The sequence below is a fragment of the Hypomesus nipponensis genome, chromosome 14 (genome assembly GCF_054491055.1).
Source record: "Hypomesus nipponensis isolate SF chromosome 14, ASM5449105v1, whole genome shotgun sequence".
Classification (NCBI taxonomy): Eukaryota; Metazoa; Chordata; class Actinopteri; order Osmeriformes; family Osmeridae; genus Hypomesus; species Hypomesus nipponensis.
In genome coordinates, this window is record NC_140374.1 from 19,546,678 (window position 1) to 19,570,088 (window position 23,411).

At 45.2% G+C, this 23,411-nt stretch overlaps 3 protein-coding genes across 4 annotated transcripts; 2 read left to right on the forward strand and 1 right to left on the reverse strand.

The window, feature by feature from the left end:
• Positions 1–116: 116 nt before the first annotated feature.
• On the forward strand, positions 117–11,002 carry LOC146259065 (tyrosine-protein kinase CSK-like). 2 transcript variants are annotated; one of them, XM_084672595.1, is made up of 14 exons: positions 117–601; positions 6,267–6,356; positions 6,505–6,618; positions 6,791–6,903; positions 7,519–7,738; positions 8,246–8,339; positions 8,459–8,524; positions 8,686–8,785; positions 8,908–8,998; positions 9,098–9,171; positions 9,341–9,536; positions 9,734–9,820; positions 9,947–10,060; positions 10,228–11,002. In XM_084672595.1, the coding sequence occupies exons 2-14, from the start codon at positions 6,345–6,347 to the stop codon at positions 10,387–10,389; spliced, it is 1,443 nt and encodes a 480-aa protein (XP_084528721.1). In that variant the 5' UTR covers positions 117–601; positions 6,267–6,344; the 3' UTR covers positions 10,390–11,002. The 2 variants fall into 2 exon arrangements, with proteins under 2 accessions (XP_084528721.1, XP_084528722.1); XM_084672596.1 differs by having other exon boundaries at positions 118–601; positions 9,947–10,367.
• Positions 11,003–11,061: 59 nt separating this feature from the next.
• On the forward strand, positions 11,062–15,166 carry mapda (N6-Methyl-AMP deaminase). Its single transcript, XM_084672599.1, has 10 exons — positions 11,062–11,204; positions 11,284–11,414; positions 11,559–11,619; positions 11,723–11,810; positions 11,893–11,974; positions 13,342–13,468; positions 13,545–13,625; positions 14,060–14,198; positions 14,273–14,373; positions 14,727–15,166. Exons 1-10 carry the CDS (start codon positions 11,160–11,162, stop codon positions 14,916–14,918), a joined length of 1,047 nt encoding a protein of 348 aa, XP_084528725.1. The 5' UTR covers positions 11,062–11,159; the 3' UTR covers positions 14,919–15,166.
• Positions 15,167–15,598: 432 nt separating this feature from the next.
• On the reverse strand, positions 15,599–23,368 carry nat10 (N-acetyltransferase 10). The gene is made up of 29 exons (XM_084672582.1): positions 23,228–23,368; positions 22,860–22,977; positions 22,681–22,772; positions 22,426–22,597; positions 22,210–22,332; positions 22,031–22,092; positions 21,684–21,798; positions 21,483–21,590; positions 21,223–21,356; positions 20,975–21,068; positions 20,786–20,884; positions 20,525–20,661; positions 19,791–19,915; positions 19,545–19,695; positions 19,347–19,443; positions 19,105–19,221; positions 18,905–19,006; positions 18,729–18,803; positions 18,504–18,620; positions 18,065–18,198; positions 17,723–17,771; positions 17,528–17,624; positions 17,325–17,435; positions 16,898–17,070; positions 16,671–16,790; positions 16,485–16,583; positions 16,306–16,379; positions 16,140–16,220; positions 15,599–16,035 (listed from the first exon to the last, which is right to left on the reverse strand). Exons 2-29 carry the CDS (start codon positions 22,971–22,973, stop codon positions 15,918–15,920), a joined length of 3,090 nt encoding a protein of 1,029 aa, XP_084528708.1. The 5' UTR covers positions 22,974–22,977; positions 23,228–23,368; the 3' UTR covers positions 15,599–15,917.
• Between the last annotated feature and the right edge of the window lie 43 nt (positions 23,369–23,411).

Here is a 23,411-nt window from a genome sequence, read left to right on the forward strand (position 1 = left end):
CCTTTTCCACAGATAATTAAGTGCAACGCATGCGCGAAACAACAGATCAAGGTGGGGCAAAACGTCCAAAACGTTGCAGATAGAAATTTGGAACCTAGAGTGTGACAGTAGCTCTCAAACTGGCAACGAGCGTACATTTCTATCTGCAAGTTTTTCTCTTGACTGCCCCTTTTGGCGGACTCAGTTTATTTCCTACCATAGACCAACCAACGTTACCGAAACATCATAGCAGTAGCATGGGGCACGAGTGCTGCATTTCGAGATTTCTACGCATTGTTATAACTTTTTGCTAGTTTGATTCCATTCGTCAGACAGTGAAACGCTGACGAAATTCGCGTTCCTCACCAAGATCAAGGGTGGATATTGCATTACCGGGATCGTCTTAACAGACTAAACATCAGCTTACAACTCTGAATTAACCCCACTGCATGCTGTTTTAACTACCGCATTAGCAACGATCGCTTGCTGTGTGAACGAGCGAACATTTCTTACAAGAGTTGCATCTGGTTCCTTTCCAATGGATGTAGAGCACTTGAAAACGGACGTCGTACAATAGGTCTAATTGTCTTCTTGCAATATTGCACACTCCACCTCCTCAAAGGTATGATAATTATCTTGCAGTTATATTTAAGTGCCAACAAACGTATTTATATTTTTCATATTTAACAAGTTTTATTGTGTTCTGTTGTATTGCTCGTTGTTGGATATCCGTTTATAACATCCCCTCTAATCAAACAGTATTTCACCCCTTGATTATGGGCCTGTTTTTGATATATAGAATCACCCACGGTAATACCATAGCGCCATTGAGCCGCATGAAAATTATTTGATCACTATCCATCCCAATTACAGATGACATTACATTACGTGCCCTTTGTCCATGCCTACACTACATTATGATGCTCAATGATTCAGAACATGCTAGGAGGTGACACCATACCGATAGAATAGGCCAATAACCAGCCTAGCTGCCTGGCGAAAGGGGTAATACCATTGGAAGTAGTAAACACACACACACACGAACACACGAACACACACACACACACACACGCACACACGCACACACACACAGAAAACATGCACTCACACACAGACTTACTCTCTTCCTCTCTCTGTGGAAATGTATATCACTTTCCCTGGTTATTTGCTTGTCTAGTTGTTAGGTCCCCTAACCAGCCTCTGTTAAAACCACCTCTCTGGCTCCTTGCGCCTCATGCCTAGCTCACCTAGTTGATTTGCCAACCATAAGGCCCCAACATGTAGAGGCAGGGGATTGATCAAAATTCAGCTTGTGGACGTCTGGTGTTTTAAGAGTTGTCACTGAACTTCAACCATAGCCAGACCATAAATGCCCTGACACCTCTAAAATAGATGGACATACAGATGTAAAGTATGGATGGGGTACTAATGTTCTGAACTTGGAATCATTTTGCTATACACTGATTGGAAGTCTTTCCTCGAATTTTCATCATTTAAATAAAAATAAATAATTTGAAGGTGCCAAGAAATAGCTGGCTAGCTGGTTTGGAAATGTCCTTGCAGCCTTGGAGGCAGTAGTTCACAGGTCATTGACCCTTCCTTTTTAGACAAATGCCAGCATAGAGGGCATTGTACTCACTCATAGAGGGCTCTTCTATGGCTGAATGATTTAAAAAGTTGCTCAGAGACTATAATGAGCCCGGATGAAATCATGATGACTAAAACTGTTCCCCATGCAGATCTGCAAAACTGGAGCACAGAGGAAGCTTCCTTTTGACACACAAGTGACTGTCACTGTTATGTTGGCGATAGTGTGGTGTAATTCTCCAGTTCTCAGGACAGCCAGAGAGACAAAACCCCTACGTTCAGACAGAGGCTCCAGCTTCTTACTCACGTCTGGTGACTTGGTAATCTGTCAACATTTACCATGCAATTTTTCTGTTTACTAGTGTAGGCCTAAACTTTGATCGAGCTTTTTGGCGCATTATTGGGTACATTTGTGGGCAGTTCTATAACTCACTGTCACTATTTCCTTGTTTGCTGGTAGAGCTCAGGTATTGCTCTAGGAGACTGTAACGGTTCTGTCAGTGTAGAGTACTATGGAAACCTTAGTCAATACCTCTTTTGTGTGGTTTGGCTAATGTTAGCCATCACATGCAAATTTGACAGTAATGTGCTTGGTTTTCAGACTCATGCCATTTATACAGGGACATTCCCATGCTTGGTTAACAATCTCATTCTGTTTGACTGAAATGGAAGCTGCTGGTTAAACTTAACTTATGAGTTTGGTTTGTGGTCGCCAAAATTAACTTTGTTCACACACACACACACACACACACACACACACACACACACACACACACACACACACACACACACACACACACACACACACACACACACACACACACACACACACACACACATATATATATATATTTCTTCTTTGTTTTGACATCTTTAAAAAAAAGTCTGCTTGGTTTGCATTTCTAACCATTTCCTGCAGTTCATACTTTATAGGACAATGAAACAGCAGTGTTCAGTCACACAGGGTTTTCCCTATTCTTTCCCTGGAGGTAACTGTAGAGTAAGGGAGGCACTTAGGTACAGCTTTGGTGTTGCTCTTCCAGAGTCCAGCTGTTGTCCCTGAGGCCATGTTGATTTTGTCTTCTTTGGCTCCACAGGAACATCTGCAGGCTGTCAAGCCCAGCTGGATGGACTTGTGACACGCTTTGTCCGTCTGCCCCTTCACCAGTCTCTCGTGCTCTCTGTTTTTCCCGCCCCTCGCTCATTTTTCCATCTCTCGCCCTCATCTCTGTGTTCTGCCACTTGGCTTCTACCCTGCTGCTGCTGTAATGCTGATGATAACAGGGCTAGGGCAGCATCAAAGCCGGCTGCAGTGCATCCTCAGCCTGCAGGGACAGGATGAGAGGCTGGCTACCCAGACCCCCCGCAGGGCTGGTTGGGGGGTGGGGAGGGAGGAGAAGGACACTGGGCCTAATTGCATGATGGTTTAGGAGTTGTTTGTGCGAGGACCAGGTCCACAGTAGCCATTACAGACCACTGTTGGAAGATGTCGTTAGCGTTTTGTGGTATTTAATGGGTGACCATTTTTACTCTTGTAGTTCTTTTGTAGTCTGTAGACTCTAATTTGTAGTTATTTTTGTATCTGTTTGTTCTACTTAACAAGTAACTTAAGAATCTGGGTAACACTCTGGGTCTGGCTAGGATCACTATTTTGAGAAATCTTTACCATCACCAACTCAAGAATGTTGTCCATGGGTTTAGTAAGGTTTCATGTTGTTCAGGGCAAGGACATCATGCAACAGACTGCAACAAGTCGCGTGAACGGAATTCTTTAAACCTGTCTCATCTTGCAGCAGCACTTCCACTGCTGTTGAAGTTCCTCAGTTTGAACAAACTCTACACTGTTCGAAAACTTAGCCGACACAAGACAATTGACTTATTGAAATAAAATGTTGATCATCCAGTTTGCTTTAAGTGCTTGGACAGGAATGGCTGGAGCAATAGCTGAGATATTTGTCAGGTTATGCCCTCCACTGGCTTTGTTTCTTTTTCTTGAATCTTCGTTTTTGTCTTTTATCGTGTGTTCTCGTCATGTGCACTACTTTCTTTGTGCTGTATCGCAGGGCACATCATGTCTCCATGGCCCGTCTGTCACTGAAGCTAGTTTCCTGGTTCCTGCTCTTGCTGCGGGCTAATGTCACGCTGAGCTTGATCAGTTAGCTACAGCTCGGCTACATTCACCCTAATGCAGACTTTCTGCATTCAGTACGCTCTCACTGGTATTCAAGAACGTTTTTGAAAAAGTGTTATTGACATGTAACAAAGGCACCTTTTGCAGATCAAATGTTTGACACCAGATAGTTATCGCCAGACCTGAAGTGTGTCTGACTGTGTCTGAAGTGAGTGATGATGCCCCCCCCCCCCTGGGCAGCCTGGAGCTGATTGTCAGCGGGAACAGAACCACAAAGACAGCCCTGTCTCCCCTCTGAAAGAGAAAGCTGGCGCTTCACACGGAGGCCTTTCTGGAAATGGCCGATGTCCTTATCTGTTATGTGACACCAGGACAAGCTGAATCCTGTCCTGTTCACTCATGCTCTGGCCTGATGACCTGTCTTGACAAACTGATGTATTCACTGGCCTAATGGAGAAGTATCCCAAAAACCAGACTTAGCCTGTGTTTATGGATTTCCTGTGTGGTGACATCACTCTTAAATGGGAGACTTTGCTCAAACACACCCAATTGATATCAATGCCAGCAGTGTAGCTAAGTTCCTTATTGCAGCTAATGCATAGATTTTCTGTGGAATGTCCAAAGCAGTTAGTTAATTGTTCTTCTCCTCTGCTGACACTGCGTCTGTTTGGCTGGGATTCTGTGCGTGGGAAGGTTGGGCGATTTTTTTTTTTTTTACAGCTAAATCAGTCCCACAACAATGCAAAATGCCAGCACACCTCTGAGTCATTCTTTTTTTTTTTTTCTCTCATTAGAGAGGCAATGGTTGTTCCACTGGTGTCACAGCCAGGCCCAGTGATGTGGGAAGGGTGTTCCAGCTAGTTTTCACAACATGGAGACAGCTGTTCCTGACTGGCCCTCAGAGCAGATTTCCCAGTCCCCTACCATGCTGTATGCACAGGAGTTTTTTTAGACCTGTTTGATTGTTCCTACTATCGACCTACCCACTGGCAACTGTTGAAGATCTGACTCAGGCTCTGTTTAAATTTAGGCTGTGGTAGTGACAGTGGAGGAAGCGTGTGTGTTTTAAAAGGGAAGTACAGTATATCTCTCTGACCAGTTGCCGTAACAGTGATATGAATGCAGATACTGGCTATGTTTTTGGTCACCCTGACCCAACCCCATCAAATCATGAAGCACAGTCTGGGCTTTCGTACAGAACATCCTCTGAGCCAGTGGTGTGTGGACATGGTTGGAGGATGTGACCTCATGTGATGGCACTGGATGCAAGTTCTGGAGCCAGGACTGCCCTTGAGCTCTGACCGATGGCTTCCACTGCCTCTCCATGGGAACCGAAGTCGAGGGGAAGTTGTACATTGTGGAATTACTTAATACATATTCACCGTGTGTCTCTCAACTGTCATTCTTTTTTTGTTCTTCACGGAAATATCAGTAGTCAAAGGTCAAAGGAACTATAGTTCGCTTTTGGCACGTACCCTCCAGCCTCTCTTTTCTGTGGTCTATATGTGGCTTAGAGACAACATTTATTTTGAGGGTTTTTCTGTAATGATGCTTCCTCAAGTTTACATTCCAGAACTCGAGTTCTATCTTGAGGCATCAAATCAAATCAAATCAAATTTATTTGTATAGCCCTTTTTACACGCAAGCATGTCACAGAGGGCTTCACATACGCCCATAGAACTGCCCCTCAACGTGCCTGTTTTGTATATATTGGGTCAGTTCATTCAGAAAACAAAGGCTTCACAGCCCTACGATAGCATAAGATCATAGTAAAAATTTTGCCTATATATGTCTTGTCCAACCCATTGGTGAGCACGCTCTGACTTCAACATAGTCACAATGAGGACGTCATGGAAAACAGCTCCCCTGAGGTTGTGAAAGTGAGAAAAAAAAACAGCTACTTCTGCTTTCTGTAGCTGCCGGTTATTTTTGGCCTTTGCACAGCGATATTGCTCCGTCACATTCCTCTCCTCCACCATGGCAAGGTGCTTCACTACATTTGACAACCTGCTCTTTGGTACTGTGAAAATAAAACGTGCTTGTGTCCTTCAATGTATACGGTCTTGATCAGTCAGTAAGAGAGTGCAGTGCTGCATGCCGTTTACTGATACTGTGTGTGTTGTGTTCCTGTAGGTGTGTGTGTGTGTGTGTGTGTGTGCAGGGTCTGATGGTAGTAACCAGTGTGATACTGTGTGTGTTGTGTTCCTGTAGGTGTGTGTGTGTGTGCAGGGTCTGATGCTGTGTGTGTTGTGTTCCTGTAGGTGTGTGTGTGTGTGTGTGTGTGTGTGCAGGGTCTGATGGTAGTAACCAGTGTGATACTGTGTGTGTTGTGTTCCTGTAGGTGTGTGTGTGTGTGCAGGGTCTGATGCTGTGTGTGTTGTGTTCCTGTAGGTGTGTGTGTGTGTGTGTGTGTGTGCAGGGTCTGATGGTAGTAACCAGTGTGATACTGTGTGTGTTGTGTTCCTGTAGGTGTGTGTGTGTGTGCAGGGTCTGATGCTGTGTGTGTTGTGTTCCTGTAGGTGTGTGTGTGTGTGCAGGGTCTGATGCTGTGTGTGTTGTGTTCCTGTAGGTGTGTGTGCAGGGTCTGATGGTAGTAACCAGTGTGGGTTCCTTGTGAGCGGACACACCGCCCCCCTCGTCAAGTGTAATGGAAGTTCAGGTGAGACACACTGCAGTAACAGCTGTATAAGGGTTAACGCAATTAATGTTGGCAGTAAGAAAATGGGCCATTTATAACCGACTTTAGATTAGATGGTTGATTGTATGTTAACTGTTAAAAAGCTCTCTCGTTTTTCCTTTTTCTCAAGACACCTTGGCCGCAGGGCACAGAGTGCGTGGCCAAGTATAACTTCAAGGGTACAACGGGACAGGATCTGCCTTTCAATAAAGGAGATGTTCTGACTATCATTATGGTCACAAAGGTAATCCGATGTTGATGATGCATTTGAATTTTATTCAGATACCAAAAATGTGTGAGCTTTTAACTGCTGTCCTATAGAATCTTCTAGAAATGTTGCTTGTTCTTTTCATCCCAGAAATGCAATGTCTTTGCGTTGAGTTTCCTAAGAGCTGTGGTGACATTTTGTCTTTCAGGACCATAACTGGTACAAAGCCAAAAACACAACAGGCCAAGAAGGCACCATTCCTGCAAACTATGTTCAGAAGAGGGAGGGCGTCAAGTCAGGGGGAAAACTGAGTTTAATGCCGTGAGTACCGACATGATTTTATATCACATCGTAACTGTTGCCGTGTACATTTCTCTATTTCAATTCATTAGGGGCATACGCAGTCCATTGAATTTGTCTGCCACCATTGACTTTGCACTCCCTCTTGATATAGTAGCGTAGTTAGAGAAGGCAGATGGCCTGTTTGTCGTGGCAGGGTTGCCACTGTGAAGTGGATGTAAACCACAGCTGGGCCGGCCTGGGTTGAGTCCTGGCTCTACAGCCCTGTAATTGCAGTGCACTTGTCTCTGTTTCCCGCTCGGCTGTTTGTGCACTCTGCACAGCTTCCTGTTGTTTCCGTTCAGACACTGGCAATGAAGAACCTCCCAATTTAGCCAAAAGAGTTTTGAAGAATATGAGTGTGTGCACTTCTGTGGATCTGTCTTTTTCGTTTTGTGCTTGTGTTAATCTGTGTATGTGTAACTAGTAGTTTATCCTATGTGCTCTAACTGGTATTTCTCTGACACTGCGGAGAGTTTTGTGTGTGTGTGTGTGCTGGTATATGCACAGCATGTACAACGGAGCTATTATTCTAATGCAAGTCCATTACCCCTAGCTGTACCCCCGTTTTATAACGGTGTGTCTCACCCTTTACAGATGGTTCCATGGGAAGATAACCCGGGACCAAGCAGAGCTGTTGCTACACCCCCCAGAGACCGGGCTATACCTGGTGCGAGAGAGCACCAACTACCCTGGGGACTACACCCTGTGTGTGAGCTGTGAAGGCAAGGTGGAGCACTACCGCATCATTTACCTCGACGGCAAGCTCAGCATCGACGAGGAAGCGTACTTTGAGAACCTCATGCAGTTGGTTGAGGTGAGGAAAGGAGATTGTTGTGGAATAGTGCCAGTAAAGTCTGCTTTCTGCAGCATGAGTGTGTGTGCATCGATGTGCAATGTGATTAACCTTTTCATGAGGTCCTCAAACCATTGTGTTACCCCATAGCTCACTTATACTGTAGTTCCTGGAACAAATAATGAACAGGAAGTGACAAAGAGGAAGAGTGAGCGGTACGTTAGAGATCATCGAACCTCTGAAACGAAGGTTTCACTTTCAAGGCCCGTTTTGTATTTCTGTAGTTACTAAAATAATGTTAAAAAAAGGTGTTAAAAATTTAAACTGTCCATACAAGAACACAACTGACTTCATGAATTTACTGTGATGTTCTTGACCATACTGCCCCCTCTTGGTCATAAGAAAGTACTGGCAAATTAGTGTTTTTTTTTCTAATTTCTAGCATTTTTGTTCTCCACTGAAGCCTACATCTTCATGCACTGATAAGGCTTGCTGTTTAAAGTTTCTGTGCTACCCATCTGTATGCAGCACTACACCAAAGATGCGGATGGCCTGTGTACCAAACTGATCAAACCCAAGCTGGAGGAGGGGACGGTGGCAGCACAGGATGAGTTCTCCAGGAGTAAGACTAGCATATTCAGTCTGCTACACTCTGAGCCAATCACTAAGGAAGCTGTTTTGGGCTGGTGCGCTGTAACTCGTTTAAAAAGGGGAAACCATATGTATCCATCCATTTCTCAGGTGGCTGGTTGCTGAACAGAAAAGAACTCAATGTTCTTCAGTCCATAGGAAAAGGAGAGTTTGGAGGTAAGTGGTCTTTTTTCTTTCCTCCACTGGCTGTTGAAATTGGTTATGTAACAATACCACGATGTGGTACTGGGATTGTTCTTGTTCTTACAAACAAAGCTCTGTGCTTTTTCAGTGACTGAAAAAGCCTGCAGTTACTCCAACTGACGTCTTTCTTTCAGATGTCATGGTGGGAGATTACAGAGGCACGAAAGTAGCTGTGAAGTGCATCAAGCATGATGCCACTGCGCAGGCCTTCATCGCTGAAGCTTCAGTCATGACGTGAGTCGCATCCCAGCCCACTGCTCTTTGACCACTTCCCCCCCCCCCATCAACAATAACTCATTATTTTTATAGATTGGAGTTCCATCAACAATAGTGAATGCTTTTCTTCCTGCTTGCAGGCAACTGAGACACAACAACCTGGTCCAGCTGTTAGGAGTGATTTTAGAGGAGAAAGGAAGCCTCTTTATAGTCACTGAATACATGGCTAAGGTAGATCAAATGGAATCGACAGTAAATGCAATACAACAAGATATAGAATCCCTAATGAAAAGCACTGATGATCTCCTGTTTGTTCATTTCCATTCCCAGGGAAGTCTCGTGGACTACCTGCGCTCCAGAGGTCGGACAGTGCTTGGGGGGGTTTCTCTCCTGAAGTTCTCACTGTGAGTGAGTCTGTAGATCAGTATCATAAAGACTGGCCTTTTTGTTTCGGTCAGGTTGTCAGTACAACTTGCCACATCAAACGTAACATTGTTTTGTTATTTTTATTTTTTATCTTTCTGAAGTGTGGTGAAATGTTGATCCTGGCTCTGCCTTGCCTGTCCGCTGTAGGGACGTGTGTGAAGCGATGGAGTACTTGGAGAACAACAACTTTATCCACCGAGACCTAGCAGCTCGTAACGTTCTCGTGTCAGAGGACAACATCGCCAAGGTCAGCGACTTCGGTCTGACCAAGGAGGCTTCCTCATCACAGGACACTGCCAAACTGCCAGTCAAGTGGACTTCGCCAGAGGCACTGAGGGAAAAGGTACAACCCCATTTTAATGTTGATTTTATACCATTGATAAGACTGTTCTATGTGTATTGCACATACATATTTTAAAGCGACTTTGAGTATTAGAAAAGCGCAATTAAAAAAAAAAACGAATTATTATTATTATTATTATTATTATTGAATGTGGTTCTCTGGTACATTCTGGTATTTTTTTCTTTGTCTACGGGTAGAAATTCTCCACCAAATCAGACGTGTGGAGTTTTGGAATACTGTTGTGGGAGATCTACTCATTTGGGCGGGTGCCTTACCCAAGAATTGTAAGCACCACTGTCTCTGATATAATTGAGTTTCTTACAATTCCTTTCCACATTGTATGTTATTGCTCTCTGCCTCATTTTCTACTTTTAATTATGCTATCTACTTTCCCATCATCCTCTCCACAGCCACTTAAGGAGGTTGTGCCTCGCGTAGAAAAGGGATACGTGATGGATGCCCCGGATGGTTGCCCCGAGGCGGTGTATAACGTCATGAAGCAGTGCTGGATCCTGGACCCTGTGGTGCGCCCATGTTTCCGTTTACTAAAGGAGACAATGGAGAATATCAGGGCCAAGGAGCTTTACCTGTAGAAGGGGGAAGCGGGGCGGGGGGATGAGGGCAACAGCACCAGAGAGGTTGAAGAAAACTTACCTCCATTTTTTTTTTTTTTTGATTCTTTTGACCATAGCCCGAGATGTGCACCAGATCTCTCAAGGACTGCAGAAGCTCTCTTTCTTCATATCTTCAAGAGGAATTTTTGTTTTGTTTTGAACGTTTTAATTTGTTGAATGGGTTTCGGGCAGACCTTAGTTGTAAAATGTATCTTTATGTTGATGTTTGCCACATTTAACTTTTGACATCTTCTGAGTTGAAACCCTTACCTCAGGGTGTGTCAATACTACTAGTACAAGTACTAGATAAGTTCTGCTGTGTCAAATCTACTTTGATCTGATTTGTGGTACCAGTAGAGCACTACACATTCCGTCTGTGATATGCAGTGCAAGTGAATGTGTAACTAGTGTATCAATCTGTGCCAAAGTGCCTCCTGAACAGAGATCAGCATGCCTCATCACAACTTAATTCATTCTATTTTTGTTGTTTTATACATTTTTTTATGTTTTGTACTTTTTATTTGCTTTATATGTGTTCACTCTGACAATTTTTCATCTCAAAGGAAGCATTTAAACTTGAAATCACGAATCATTTTTCTTGCTAAGGATATATTTTAACATTTCAGCAGGTATAAGGAGTTTGAATTGGTTTAATCCTAAATGGTATTCCTTCATGGTAAATATACAGACATACGACATTTTCTGATTTCAGCTGTGGCGAATACAAGGAAGTTGGTGGTAGCCAATAGGAATAGAGTGCACGTGGATGAAAAATCTCATTTCTACTGATGTTCATTTTGTCCTAATTATAATTATTAAATCATTCCACTTTAAATAAAACAAGGAAACGTGCATTTGTGTGTGTGTCTCAAAACAAATTGGGTATTGGTTACAAGAGCAAGTCGGAATTGTTTATGTGCTGCGCATTGGTGCAACAAGGAAATGGAAACAGAAAACAATGCAACACGCAGAGTAGCCTACTTAACGTCACAGGCACAGTCACGAAAGAATGGAGACGGAAGCTGATGCTTTTTACCGAGAGCTGCCAAAGGTGGTGAGTAAACATAGGAACCATTGCTTTAGTTCGCTAAATGGTTATCAGTGTGAAAGCCATCGACACTTGTTTGTCCCAGGAGCTGCATGCCCACCTCAACGGTTCTATAAGTTCCGCCACAATCGAGAAACTCATCGCCCGCAAGCCTCATCTCAACATTGGACACAGCATGACAGCTATTCAAAGTGGACAACGTAGGACGCTGGAGGAGTGCGTAGGCTGTAATATGATTACCACTGCACTGGGCCGGAATCCAGGATGGGGATTAACTATTATAATTTATTCGTGAACATTGTTTGACAGTTAGCTGTAGCCTACTCTTTTGACTTTAACCTGTAACATTTTCGTTTTCAGATGTTTTCAGGTATTCAAAGTAATTCATCAGTTAGTGGATTCCGAAGAGGATATTTTAATGGTAAAGTAGACCCTGGTTGCCCTCAGTCTATTATGTCACGAACCAGTATTACAGCGATATATTTTTTTACTATAGCTACATGAAACTTCCGTTCATATTCCAGGTTGCAAAAGATGTAATAAAGGAGTTTGCAGATGATGGAGTAAAGTATCTAGAACTGAGAAGTACACCAAGAGAGGAGAAAAACACTGGCAAGATACTTAAAAGTTACTAATTACTTTAATGTGTGGTGTTCTATATGATGGTTACTTTGAAACACTTTGTATTATTTAGGATTGACCAAAAAAAACTACGTGGAAACAATCATTGAGGCTATTCACCAGTGTAAAAAGGAGGGAGTTGACACTGAAGTCAGGTAGGCAGCCTCTCCAATTCCAGTCGTTTGGATAATTTTGTTGTACTAACCCCTTTGGTCATTTAATCCAAAACACACATGCTAACTCCTTTGGTCATTTAATCCAAAACACACATGCTAACCCCTTTGGTAATTTTATCCAAAACACACATGCTAACCCCTTTGGTCATTTTATCCAAAACACACATGCTAACCCCTTTGGTCATTTCCCCCCAAAAACACATGCTAACCCCTTTGGTCATTTCTTCCAAAACACACATGCTAACCCCTTTGGTCATTTTATCCAAAACACACATGCTAACCCCTTTGGTCATTTTATCCAAAACACACATGCTAACCCCTTTGGTCATTTCCCCCCCAAAACACATACTAACCCCTTTGGTCATTTAATCCAAAACACACATGCTAGCCCCTTTGGTCATTTAATCCAAAACACACATGCTAGCCCCTTTGGTCATTTCCCCCCCAAAACACATACTAACCCCTTTGGTCATTTCCCCCAAAACACACATGCTAACCCCTTTGGTCATTTCCCCCCCAAAACACATACTAACCCCTTTGGTCATTTCCCCCAAAACACACATGCTAACCCCTTTGGTCATTTCCCCCAAAAAACACACACTAACCCCTTTGGTCATTTCATCCAAAACACACATGCTAACCCCTTTGGTCATTTCATCCAAAACACACATGCTAACCCCTTTGGTCATTTCATCCAAAACACACTTACTAACCCCTTTGGTCATTTCATCCAAAACACACATGCTAACCCCTTTGGTCATTTCCCCCCCAAAACACATACTAACCCCTTTGGTCATTTCTTCCAAACCACACCTACTAACCCCTTTGTTCATTTCCCCCAAAAACACATACTAACCCCTTTGGTCATTTTATCCAAAAACACATACTAACCCCTTTGGTCATTTTATCCAAAACACACATACTAACCCCTTTGGTCATTTCATCCAAAACACAAATGCTAACCCCTTTGGTCATTTCTTCCAAACCACACCTGCTAACTCCTTTTGTCATTTCCCCCCCAAAACACATGCTAACCCTTTTGGTCATTTCATCCAAAACACACATGCTAGCCCGTTTGGTCATTTTATCCAAAACACACACACTAACTACAGTGAGAATTATACAATGATAATCGGGGGGGGTCAACTTCTTCTCCAGGGCGTAAAGTAATACTTAGGATTACAGGGAAGAACGATATATAAATGTATCGACCCCCTTGACTTGTTTTTTTCCTCTTTTGGGGCGGTCCAAGTCTTAATTAAGGGGTCACACCCCCCCAAGCTCCCACCGTAATTCGAGCACTGGTTGCACGTAGACATGGGTTTAACTCAAGTTTATTTTCAAAGGTTCCTTGTAGCTGTTGACCGCAGGAATGGTACTGAAGTGGCTATGGAGACTGTCAAACTGGCAGAGGATTTCATGCTGTCCACTAGCGGTTTGGTGGTCGGGCTTGACCTGAGCGGAGATCCAACGGTGAGGACCACACTGAGTGTTCCAACGCTCACGCACGAGTGTTTGTAAAAGACTAAAACAGTTTTCCCGCCAAAAGGTTGGCCATGGCAAAGATCTACTGCCTGCCTTGGAGAAAGCCAAGCACAGTGGGCTGAAACTTGCACTGCACATGTCAGAGGTGAGTAACCAAATACCAGGGGCGTTGCTAGACTCTTTTTACTGGGGCACGTGCCCCAGTATAAATCTGCTGTGCCCCAGTCAAATCTAATTTCCTTTTTGGGAATTTCTTCCAAAACACACGTACTGACCCCTTTGGTAATTTCATCCAAAACACACATACTAACCCCTTTGCAAATTTTCCCACTTGTAATTTCATCCAAAACACACATACTAACCCCTTTGCAAATTTTCCCACTTGTAATTTCATCCAAAACACACATACTAACCCCTTTGCTAATGTATTACGTGTTTGTTATGTTGTTACACTGTAGTTACACTGTAGCAGAGATGGGAAGTAAATAATGTTACTGTTCTGTACTCTTTTTAAACATGAGTATGTGTACTCTGATTTTGATATGTGTCACTTATACAGTGCTCCATTGTTTGTTCAAGGTCCCCTCTCAGATGGAGGAGTCTGATTTGCTGCTCAACATTCCACCTCACAGGATTGGTCATGGTACATTTTTACACCCTGAAATGGGCGGGTCCCAGAGCCTTGTTGATAAGGTTCAAAAGAACAACATACCTCTGGGTAAGAAACACTTTTTGTTTGTAAAGGAAAAATATAAGTGGGAAAACATTACAGTTTCATTTTATTTTTTACAGAATTATGTCTGACCTCTAACGTCAAGGGTCAAACGGTGCCATCCTATTCCCAACACCACTTCCCTTATTGGTACCAGTCAGGACACCCATGTGTGATCTGTGTAAGTCTGCTTTATACTTGCAACCCTGGCACAGGGACTAACAGGGACAAGTGCAAGTATGGCATTGTTGTTTGCTTTTTTCTTGCTCGCTTTTTTCCCCCACAGGTACACCCTTGCACTTTTCAAGGTTCATGTTGTTTAATTGTATCTTGTTTACATGCTCTTATGGTTCTTACCTTTGGGACTTTTTCACAATGTATGCTTCATGTTTTGGGTACCCGCAATGTTTGGGGCTATCTCGTTATGATCAGTGACCTATGCACTTTTGTAACGCTCTCTTTTGGAAGTCGCCTTGGATAAAAGAGTGCTAAATGCATAGATGTGAATACATGTTGTCCTCTGGCCTTTTTCAGACTGACGACAAGGGAGTCTTCTGCACGGACCTCTCTCTGGAGTACCAGCGGGCCGCCTCTACCTTTGGGCTGAGTCATGAAGCCATGTGGAAGCTGTCCCAGCAGGCCATAGACTGTAGCTTCGCCCCGGATGCTCTGAAGGATCAGCTGAAGCAGAGGTGGACAGAGCTGCGACCAGCAGTACTTCGCTAACAGTTTTTTTTTTGCAGTGGTTCTCAACCATGGTCCTTAGAGACCCGCCTGTCCTCCATGTTTTATATACGTTTTCCTGCGCCAACACACCTGATTTGAATGAATGGGTCGTTATCTAGCTATGCAGAAGCCTGGTAACAACTTCATTTGAATCAGGTGTGTTGAGCACTGTTCTACCCTGGGTAACCCCGTAGGTGTACTTGGTGTGAGTAGAGGATAAAGCTCTTAATAAAGATGAACTAGAACTTTTGGTTTGTGGATTGGGTGCTTCAGCGTACTGTCGCAAAAGGCACATCACGATTAAGCAGTGAAAGGATTCACAGGGTTCCTGCGGGGTCTTAAAGTCTACAATTCTGAACTTTAAAATTAAGGCCTTAAAAATAACCACAAATATATATAACTTAATTAATTTAACTGATATCAATTGGTTTGAGTGAGATTTGTACCAGGGGTACCATGTTTGACAATACTCAATGGTACACATGCTTACCCACTGAGCCACTGCAAAGATACTCTCTACAGGATGGTGTTACTAAATGCCAAAGGACAAGGTACGTTTTGTTTTTGCTAATGCCAAGTTATAAAACGGAATGCTCTGCCTTCTAATCATACTTACAAAACAAGTGAAAGTTTGCTGAAGGATTTCTAAGAATTTGTTCACGAAATACAGTGACAATAAGTAAACTTCTTGAATAGACGTATTTATTTCTGCAACACAGTTAAATATTAAACAGAAATGTACAGCTTACCGTCCATTCAGCGGAACAAATGTTTATTTGTTACAGAATACAATGTTCATAAAAAAAAAAATACATATGTTTTTTGCAAAATACATCCACTCTGATGCTTGTCATCCACTGGAACATGAACAAGTCCATTCTGTCCTTTTCAAACCGAGACACCACAGAGAAGGCTGCAGGTCCTCGGGCTGCAGGTCCTCGGGCTGCAGGTCCTCAGCCCACTGTCCAGTCCTCGGCTACAGGATCGTTTGTTCCAACCTCACGCCCTCTTCCCAAATTTGCCTTTCTTTTCCTTGCTCCTCCTCTTCAGTTTCCCGTGCTGTGAGTCTCCCTGGCTGGCCCCCTTGTTCCCTCCATCCAGCTTCCTCTTCTTGTCACTGTAAGAAAGGACAACGTTAGGGAGACGCTCAACACAGACTATGCTTTGTCCACACACACACACACACACACACACACACACCTTTTCCCCCCCTCTCCTAACCTTTTGATGCTGATGATGGTCGGGCTCCCTGCTTTCTGTAACACCTGATCCCACTCCTCATCGTCTCCTCGGATTGTGTACCTGCATGACGACGGGAAGAGTTCACTACAGCAGGAGGCTCCACAAGGAGCTGCCCGATGCTCCTTTGCCCTTCCTGCATACTCACTGTGCCAGGTCCATCTCCTTGACCTTCTCCATGTCCTGTTTGTGCTTCTCGTCAAACTCCTTGGCCGCCTCATTCTGATATAGACAAAAGCTCAGTTACTTTTCATTGCGTTCTAACCGGGACCTTTTGGGGCTGCTGTATTTGTATGTAAACGATGTGTTTGTAAGGGGAGCCCATACCAGATCCTCATTTAGTGACCGCACTGTCGGCTCCATTTCAATTTCTTTGGAAGTGACCATCTCTGCTTCAACGGCCTTCTCCTGGATTCTGTTGAGGAACTAGGGACAAGAGAAAGAACAATCCAATGACAATCTGTGAATGAACCGGTGGATTCCTTGAAAAAACGTCTAAATTCACTTGCTCACCTGCACCACTTTGCGAATGAGGCGGTTGAAGAGGCCCATGAGCTGGCTGCTGGGAAGGTTGATCTCCCCCTCCAGGGTGTCCACAGACTTGTGCTGCAGCCCCACTCCCAACAACAACGCCTGGGGGAACACACACACGCTCTCTCAAACGAGGGACTACACTAGACGTCCCATAATAAAGGCGGGAAAGAGCCTAACGATGTGCGGTGTGCGGCCGGCTTCCTCACACACTGCGCCGCTGAGAAGGAGACGTCTCCCAGCTGCTTGAGGAAGAAGACGCGGGCCACGGCCGGGATCAGGTCCATGATGAGATGGTAGTCCACCATGTTCCTGGAGTACATCTCCAAGCGCTTCAGGTCGTAGGGGCTGAACTGGGCGGCCAGCTCGGAGCTGCTGAGCGCTGTGGACAGATGCGCAGGTAGAGGCTTGTCACACTCTGAGTGACTTGTGTGGTTGGGTTGTTCTTAGGGGACTTCTTTAGCACTACATTTCAAATTATTGTCTATGTATAGTAGCTCATAGGTTAGGACTTAATTACAGGGTTAAATAGGCCGGTAGGAATTGTCAATATGGAGCAGGGCCAAATCATTCCAGAGTACTTGTCCTGTGACAAATGGCAATAAACAAAACAATCCAGTGGAGAGTTAGTCTTACTATAAGGGGGGTCCTGCTTGGCATTCTTGTTCTGCAGGATGTTGAGGGCCATGCTGGGGCTGAAGCTGCTGAACTGGAACGACAGCAGAGCCAGGAAGCGTCTGCGGAAGTCTGCAGGGGAGACAAGTGATGATGTCATTGATCCACGGGGGCTCCGTACAGGGGCGGGGCATGAGAGGTGCCCAGCGGGAACAGAGCCTCACCCTTCCAGAACGCAGCCAGCCACTGGCCCTGGTCAGGAGCCTCCTCAGTGTTCAGCTCCTTCAGCATCACACACGAGTGCTCCCCTGTCAGGTCGTTCTGGGGAAAAACAAAACGCCAGAGTTTAGAGGGAGCAGTGATCACCGCCGTGTGAATAATAAGATGGGATTCATTTGGACTTGCAACACGCTACTTACAGGAGTCTGGCGTAAATACACTGGGATGAAGCCAGCTTTCTTCCAGAACCTGTCAAGTACATCAATCAATAAATCGTTAATGTCCCAGGAGAGCAATTCTGGTGTAGCTTCAAAACAAATACACTGTACATACAGCCACAAAAACACAAACCACAAGCAAAACACCACGTTTACTAAATGCAACAAGTGGATAAAAATAACAAAATCGAAAAAGTCAAATAAAATCAGTGCATCAATAGGAGGTGGACTACAGTTCATGGTTGATGGCAGCTACTGCCCCTCGGAATAAACCTATAGCTCTGGAGCTCCTCAGGTCAGACTTGGGATGTGTCTAACAAGTACCTGAGCAGCTGGGAGGTGAGGCCATAGGAGACCCCCAGGTAGTCCAGCCTCTCGGCCCTCCTCTCAGTCAGTTTCAGCAGGAGAGGCGGAAGGTCCTTCCTGGGAGACAGCACCTCCTCCAGGAGACTAACAGCCTACACACAACATAGTTGATGGGTCAATGAAAAAGATCAAGATCAGGTCTTATCAAAAGCTGAATCTTTTTTCTTTTTTTTTTTTCTTTTTTTACAAATTCACATGGATTTCCAAATAGCTTAGGATTTTGTACGTGGCTCTTTTTGTTGGAATGACAGTATGGACCTGAGCATGGACTCCACGACTTTGTGCAAAACCTGATGATGCCGGCGTGATTTGACAACATTCCAGAGAACTGCTTGTGATGTCACGGAATGCTTAGCTTTCTCTGTCATCCCCGATTCAAAGTTCAATGTGTAGTTACCTCACTGCTGACCGAGGTGATCTCACTGGTAGCAGTCTGGGAGTTCTCATCCATGAAGGGAAACCGGCCCTCATAGTACAGCTGCAACTGCTGCAGGGCCCTGGTGCCATAACCCATCTACACACACACACAATGAACCACTACTCAGTGGACACCTCATTCAGTGTCACCATAAACACATCTGTCACTGCCAGAGGAGGAAGAACGCTTCTCTGAAAGACTCACCCCTTGATAGTCTGGGTTGACAGCGATACGGACCACCCTGCCTCCGGAGAGACTGCCAAACTCTGGATCTTGAAACTGGCAAAAGCAGGACAGCGTTTGGGTCATACGGGTACGGATGCGTGGCAGAGCGTTGAAGGGGCAGATTCCGGCGTAACACGAGCTGGTCGTGTGCTTACCTGCTCGGACACGGTCCAGGGGATGAGGTCGCCCGAGGCCTTCTTCCCTCTGGACAGGCTGTTGAGGATGGACTGGCGAGAGATCTCACCCTCCAGACACACCTGCGGGGCACGGGGAGAAATGTCGACCATGTTCCCACATCGACACACACACACACACACACAGTTTCCAGCTCAGAGAGAGCGCACACACGTCTCACCTGCACCACGGCCAGGACCTCTGGTAGAGAGTTCTGTGTGGGGGGGACAGGAGGCAGCAGACAGAAGAGGTGGTGGGCCGGGGCGTCCGACAGCAGCTGGAGGTCATTGGGGGTGTTCTGAAAGCAGGAGGCTCATGGTTAAACGTGCAGAAGGCGGCCAACATCAGCAGGGTTTGAGTTCCAAACGTTTGGTACACGGTAGACCCTTCAGGCTCCTCGCTCCCTATAAAAGTTCCCGTCACCTTGTAGTGCGATGCCACATAGAGGGCCATGAGTCTCTGGAGGAAGGCCTCCGACGCTTTGTGGTAGCAGAAGAGAGTGTCTCTGTTGACGTAGTATCTGCACACCCGCTGCTTAGGAACACAACACCGAAAGGGGGAACGGAATTGGTACATAAAAGAAGACATGCTAGCATGTGAGACGGCGTCACTGGAGGATACAGGTCACATGTCTGAGGGAGGGGACAGCCAGAGAGAACCCTGGGAATGTTCATGCAGTCCAGACACAGGATGTCGTTCAGCCACTTCTCTACGGGGTCTCCCGGGGCGTAGCGAATGGACTCGTGCAGAGACACCTCGTGAAGGGAGCGGGCTGCAAGAACAGGACAGATTCACATTAGACACCAACCGTTTTCCTAACCAATCAACACAGACGGTTCCCTGAAAGGGCGGTGCTGGTTGGCTCACCTGCTGCCAGCCTGGCTGTGTTGGTGTTCCTGTTCTCAGCTGACAGACTCTGCTGGCTGTCTGAGCTCTGCTGCCTCAGCTGCTGGATCAGCTTCAGGGAAAGGGAACGACCAGTGCCCTCGTACCTGATCGAGGGAGGAGCCAGAGGGAAGAGGCGGGGATTCAGAATGAGTGAACCCAATCAAAACGAATAATTGTTTAGAAAGCTCCAGAGCTTTCTAGAAACGATGTGACTGGGCTTTACAGATGCCCACAGATCAGCATCTAGTTATCTTCTGTATAAATACAGTAGGGTCCTGCTATCTGAGACCACACTGAACATTAATTGGGAGAAGTGAAGACTAGGAAAACCAAGCATTCTGTGACATCACAAGAAGCTCTCTGGAATACTGTCAAATCATGCTGGGATCATCAAGTTGTGCACACAGTAGTGGAGTTCATGCCAATTTGAAAGCATGCTGTGACGCAAGCTAAAGGGGAACATTCCAAATAGTAAGATATTCTGAAATCCATGTACAAAGACTTACAACTTTCAATTAAATTGTTAATCTGACATTAATGATAATGAATAAAGTGAGCATCTATTTGAGTGGTGGTGAGGTCTGAGACGTTTTATAAAGTCAGCATCTATTTGAGTGGTGGTGAGGTCTGAGACGTTTTATAAAGTGAGCATCTATTTGAGTGGTGGTGAGGTCTGAGACGTTTTGGACCCCTGCTGTAAACACGCTCCTCACCCATTGATGGTGGAGGCCATGAAGACGAGGTAGGGTCCCAGCAGCTTCTTGACCAGGGGGAGGGGGATGGCGGCAGCCTCGTCTATGACCAGCAGCTCTGCCTGGCCCAGCTTCACCGCGTCCGCAGGGTGGATGTACTGTCGAGCGGAAGGTCAACGCAGTTCACATACTCCCGCCAACTCACACGTCAGAATAAATAAATACCAGAGTTTCTCGCACACGACATTGTGAGTGGTGATGACAGCCCACGCGCCTGCTAACCTGTATGGTCTGACGATGTTCTTTGAAGATGTTGACGCGTACCACTGCTTTGTTGAATTCAGGGTTCAAAGACTGGATTATCTCATAATCCAGATGCTCCTGAGGACGGGACAAAGACATGAATAGACCCAGTAAACCTGGTGGGATTTCCACTGGAGCTACATTTAGAGAACAGGCCTGAGGGATTACCTGGTATTGTAAGCCATCAAACCCTTTGAAGATGAATTCAAACAGGGTGTGCAGGTTGTCTGGGCTGGGTGAGGTTATAAAGATGTTGGAGTACCTGTGGGGAGAGATAGAAGAAAGTGCTCATTACAACAACAACATCAAGGCAGAGGAACCCCGTACACAAAAGAGTATTTGCTGCTAGACTGCATGACTGTAGAAACTCCTGGAACTGGTGAAGCAGGGAGGGGGGGGGGGGGGGGTAACCTTACCCAAAAGCCACTGCTCCCGCCACAGCCAATCCGAGGGCAGCAGACTTGCCCCTTCCACGGGCCGCTGTCAGGGCCACGGTGCTCCTCAGGGTCTTCTCCGAGATGGCCTCGATGAACTTCAGCACCCCCTTGGCCTGACGGGAGGAGAGGGAGAGAGTCAAATCAGGAGATTTGAGAATGGAAAGTCAACGTGGAGATGATTGACGGGTGTTCAAGGAGGGATCCCAAGATGTGACTCGAGTCTCAGAGGATCAACGTACCTGGTCCATTGTCTTGCAGCTGTCCACAAGCACACCAACAGGCTGCGTGTCATGGAGAGACTCTTTCAACTCCTTCAACTCCTGTTCCCGTGGAGACAGGCTGTCCTCCTGTAGAAAAAGGGGGGTGGGGGGTCAGATTGTCAATCCAAAGCCAATGATTGACATCTTCAGCATGGGATGTTTTGAGGCACATGTGCTTACCTGGGTCTTGGGAGGGACAGGCTTGATATTGGCAATGTGGCTGGAGACGGGCAGGACATTGAGCTGGTCGTCAATGACGACGCAGGTTTTGCAGGATGACAGAGATAGGATGAACCTGGGAAACAAGCAAGAGTGATTGATGTCACTGGATGAGAACCCTAAAGTTCAATGTAGGGCTGGGCGACATAACTGAAAAAAAATTACATTCTATATAACTATTTTCTTATTACCAAGTGTCTATTGCTGTACATATCACTACTGTTTTATTGCCCAGGCCTAGTTCAACATAAGAACAACAGAATTCTTAGAGTATAAAATGACTAAACTGGCATTAAGACATAGCTGACCTTTCATTGAATCTTCCCACCACATCTTGATGGGCCTCGGTTCTGTACCGAGAATGGACGTCCTGGTTGGACAAACGACAACAAAGCTGAGCTTACTCATACAAGGGCTGAGAGCCTGACAAGGTCCGTAAACAGTACAGTGAGGACATCCCATTTGATGCTGAACTGGAGGGGTTTACCATTGTCATTGTGTACAGTTGCTTGAGGGAGTTCATAGTCCTGAGCAGGATGACCACTATGCCCCCTCCCTCTACTGTCTCAATGGTTCTGGCCAGAAGATTGGGAGTGAGAGCTTCAAAGTCCTTTGGGAAAGAGATGACCAGGATCAGTATGCTTCAGGTGGATGAACTGGAACACAACAACACCCCTGTCAGTCATGTCAACGTGGGACCAACCTGAAGGACACACATGCCATATGTGTTACCCAGGATCTTGTGTGTCTCGTTGTAATAACAGTAGCGGATGTTGGTCGCAGCAATGAAGAGCTCAAACGGGTCGTCCTGCTTCAGGTTCAAAGTTCCGGTTTTGATTTTCTTCTGTAGCTGCCTCATGCGCTTCTTACGGTTGCTGGGTACCACAACATAACAGATGAACACCGGCATAGTAACACATCTATGTACATTACACACAGTTTGCAATAGGTTATTTACCTGCTAAACCCCAGCTCTTTTTTGTAGCACCAGAGAACAGATGGTCTGGCCCTGACTGAAGCTTTCGACAACATGTGATGCAAGATGACAACCTAGATAAAATTAGGATGGAATGAAGTTCGAGTTCAAGACCAATTGTATATCTCCAAGGGAAGACAAATGGAGGTTTAGCCAAGTACCTGATCTTTTCCATGATCCCCAACCACCACAAACATGGTACGGTGCTGCAGAGACACTCCATTCTCTATCTGCACACGGATCCGGTTATCCACCTTCTTTCGAAATGTGGCCATGATTCTTATTCAGAATAGATTTAGAAAACGCAAATAGAAATTCAATCCACAGTAAGGAATAACATTGTGTAGGTTTCTATCATAAATTAAAAAACGTGTAAACTCGCCGGTGTAGCTTGGAAAAATAGCTAGCTAGCTCAATGTAGTCTTACAGTACTAAAGTTTATATCATACCTAGCACTACAAAATCCTAATATGGTTTTAAAAGTATTTCTCCACAAACGTAATTATACGCTGTAATGCTGTAAACTCACCATCCAACAAGTAACGTAAATTTGTAAGAAAACCAGTTTACATCTGTGAGCTAGTTTACATGCCAGACGTCATGCTGGAGATACACTCACGTGGGGACCATAGAGTTAGGTGGGGACGGGTGAAGAAAAGGACCCCTGATTAGACGTCAGAAAAATGCGACTTGAACACACAGATGCCTAGTTC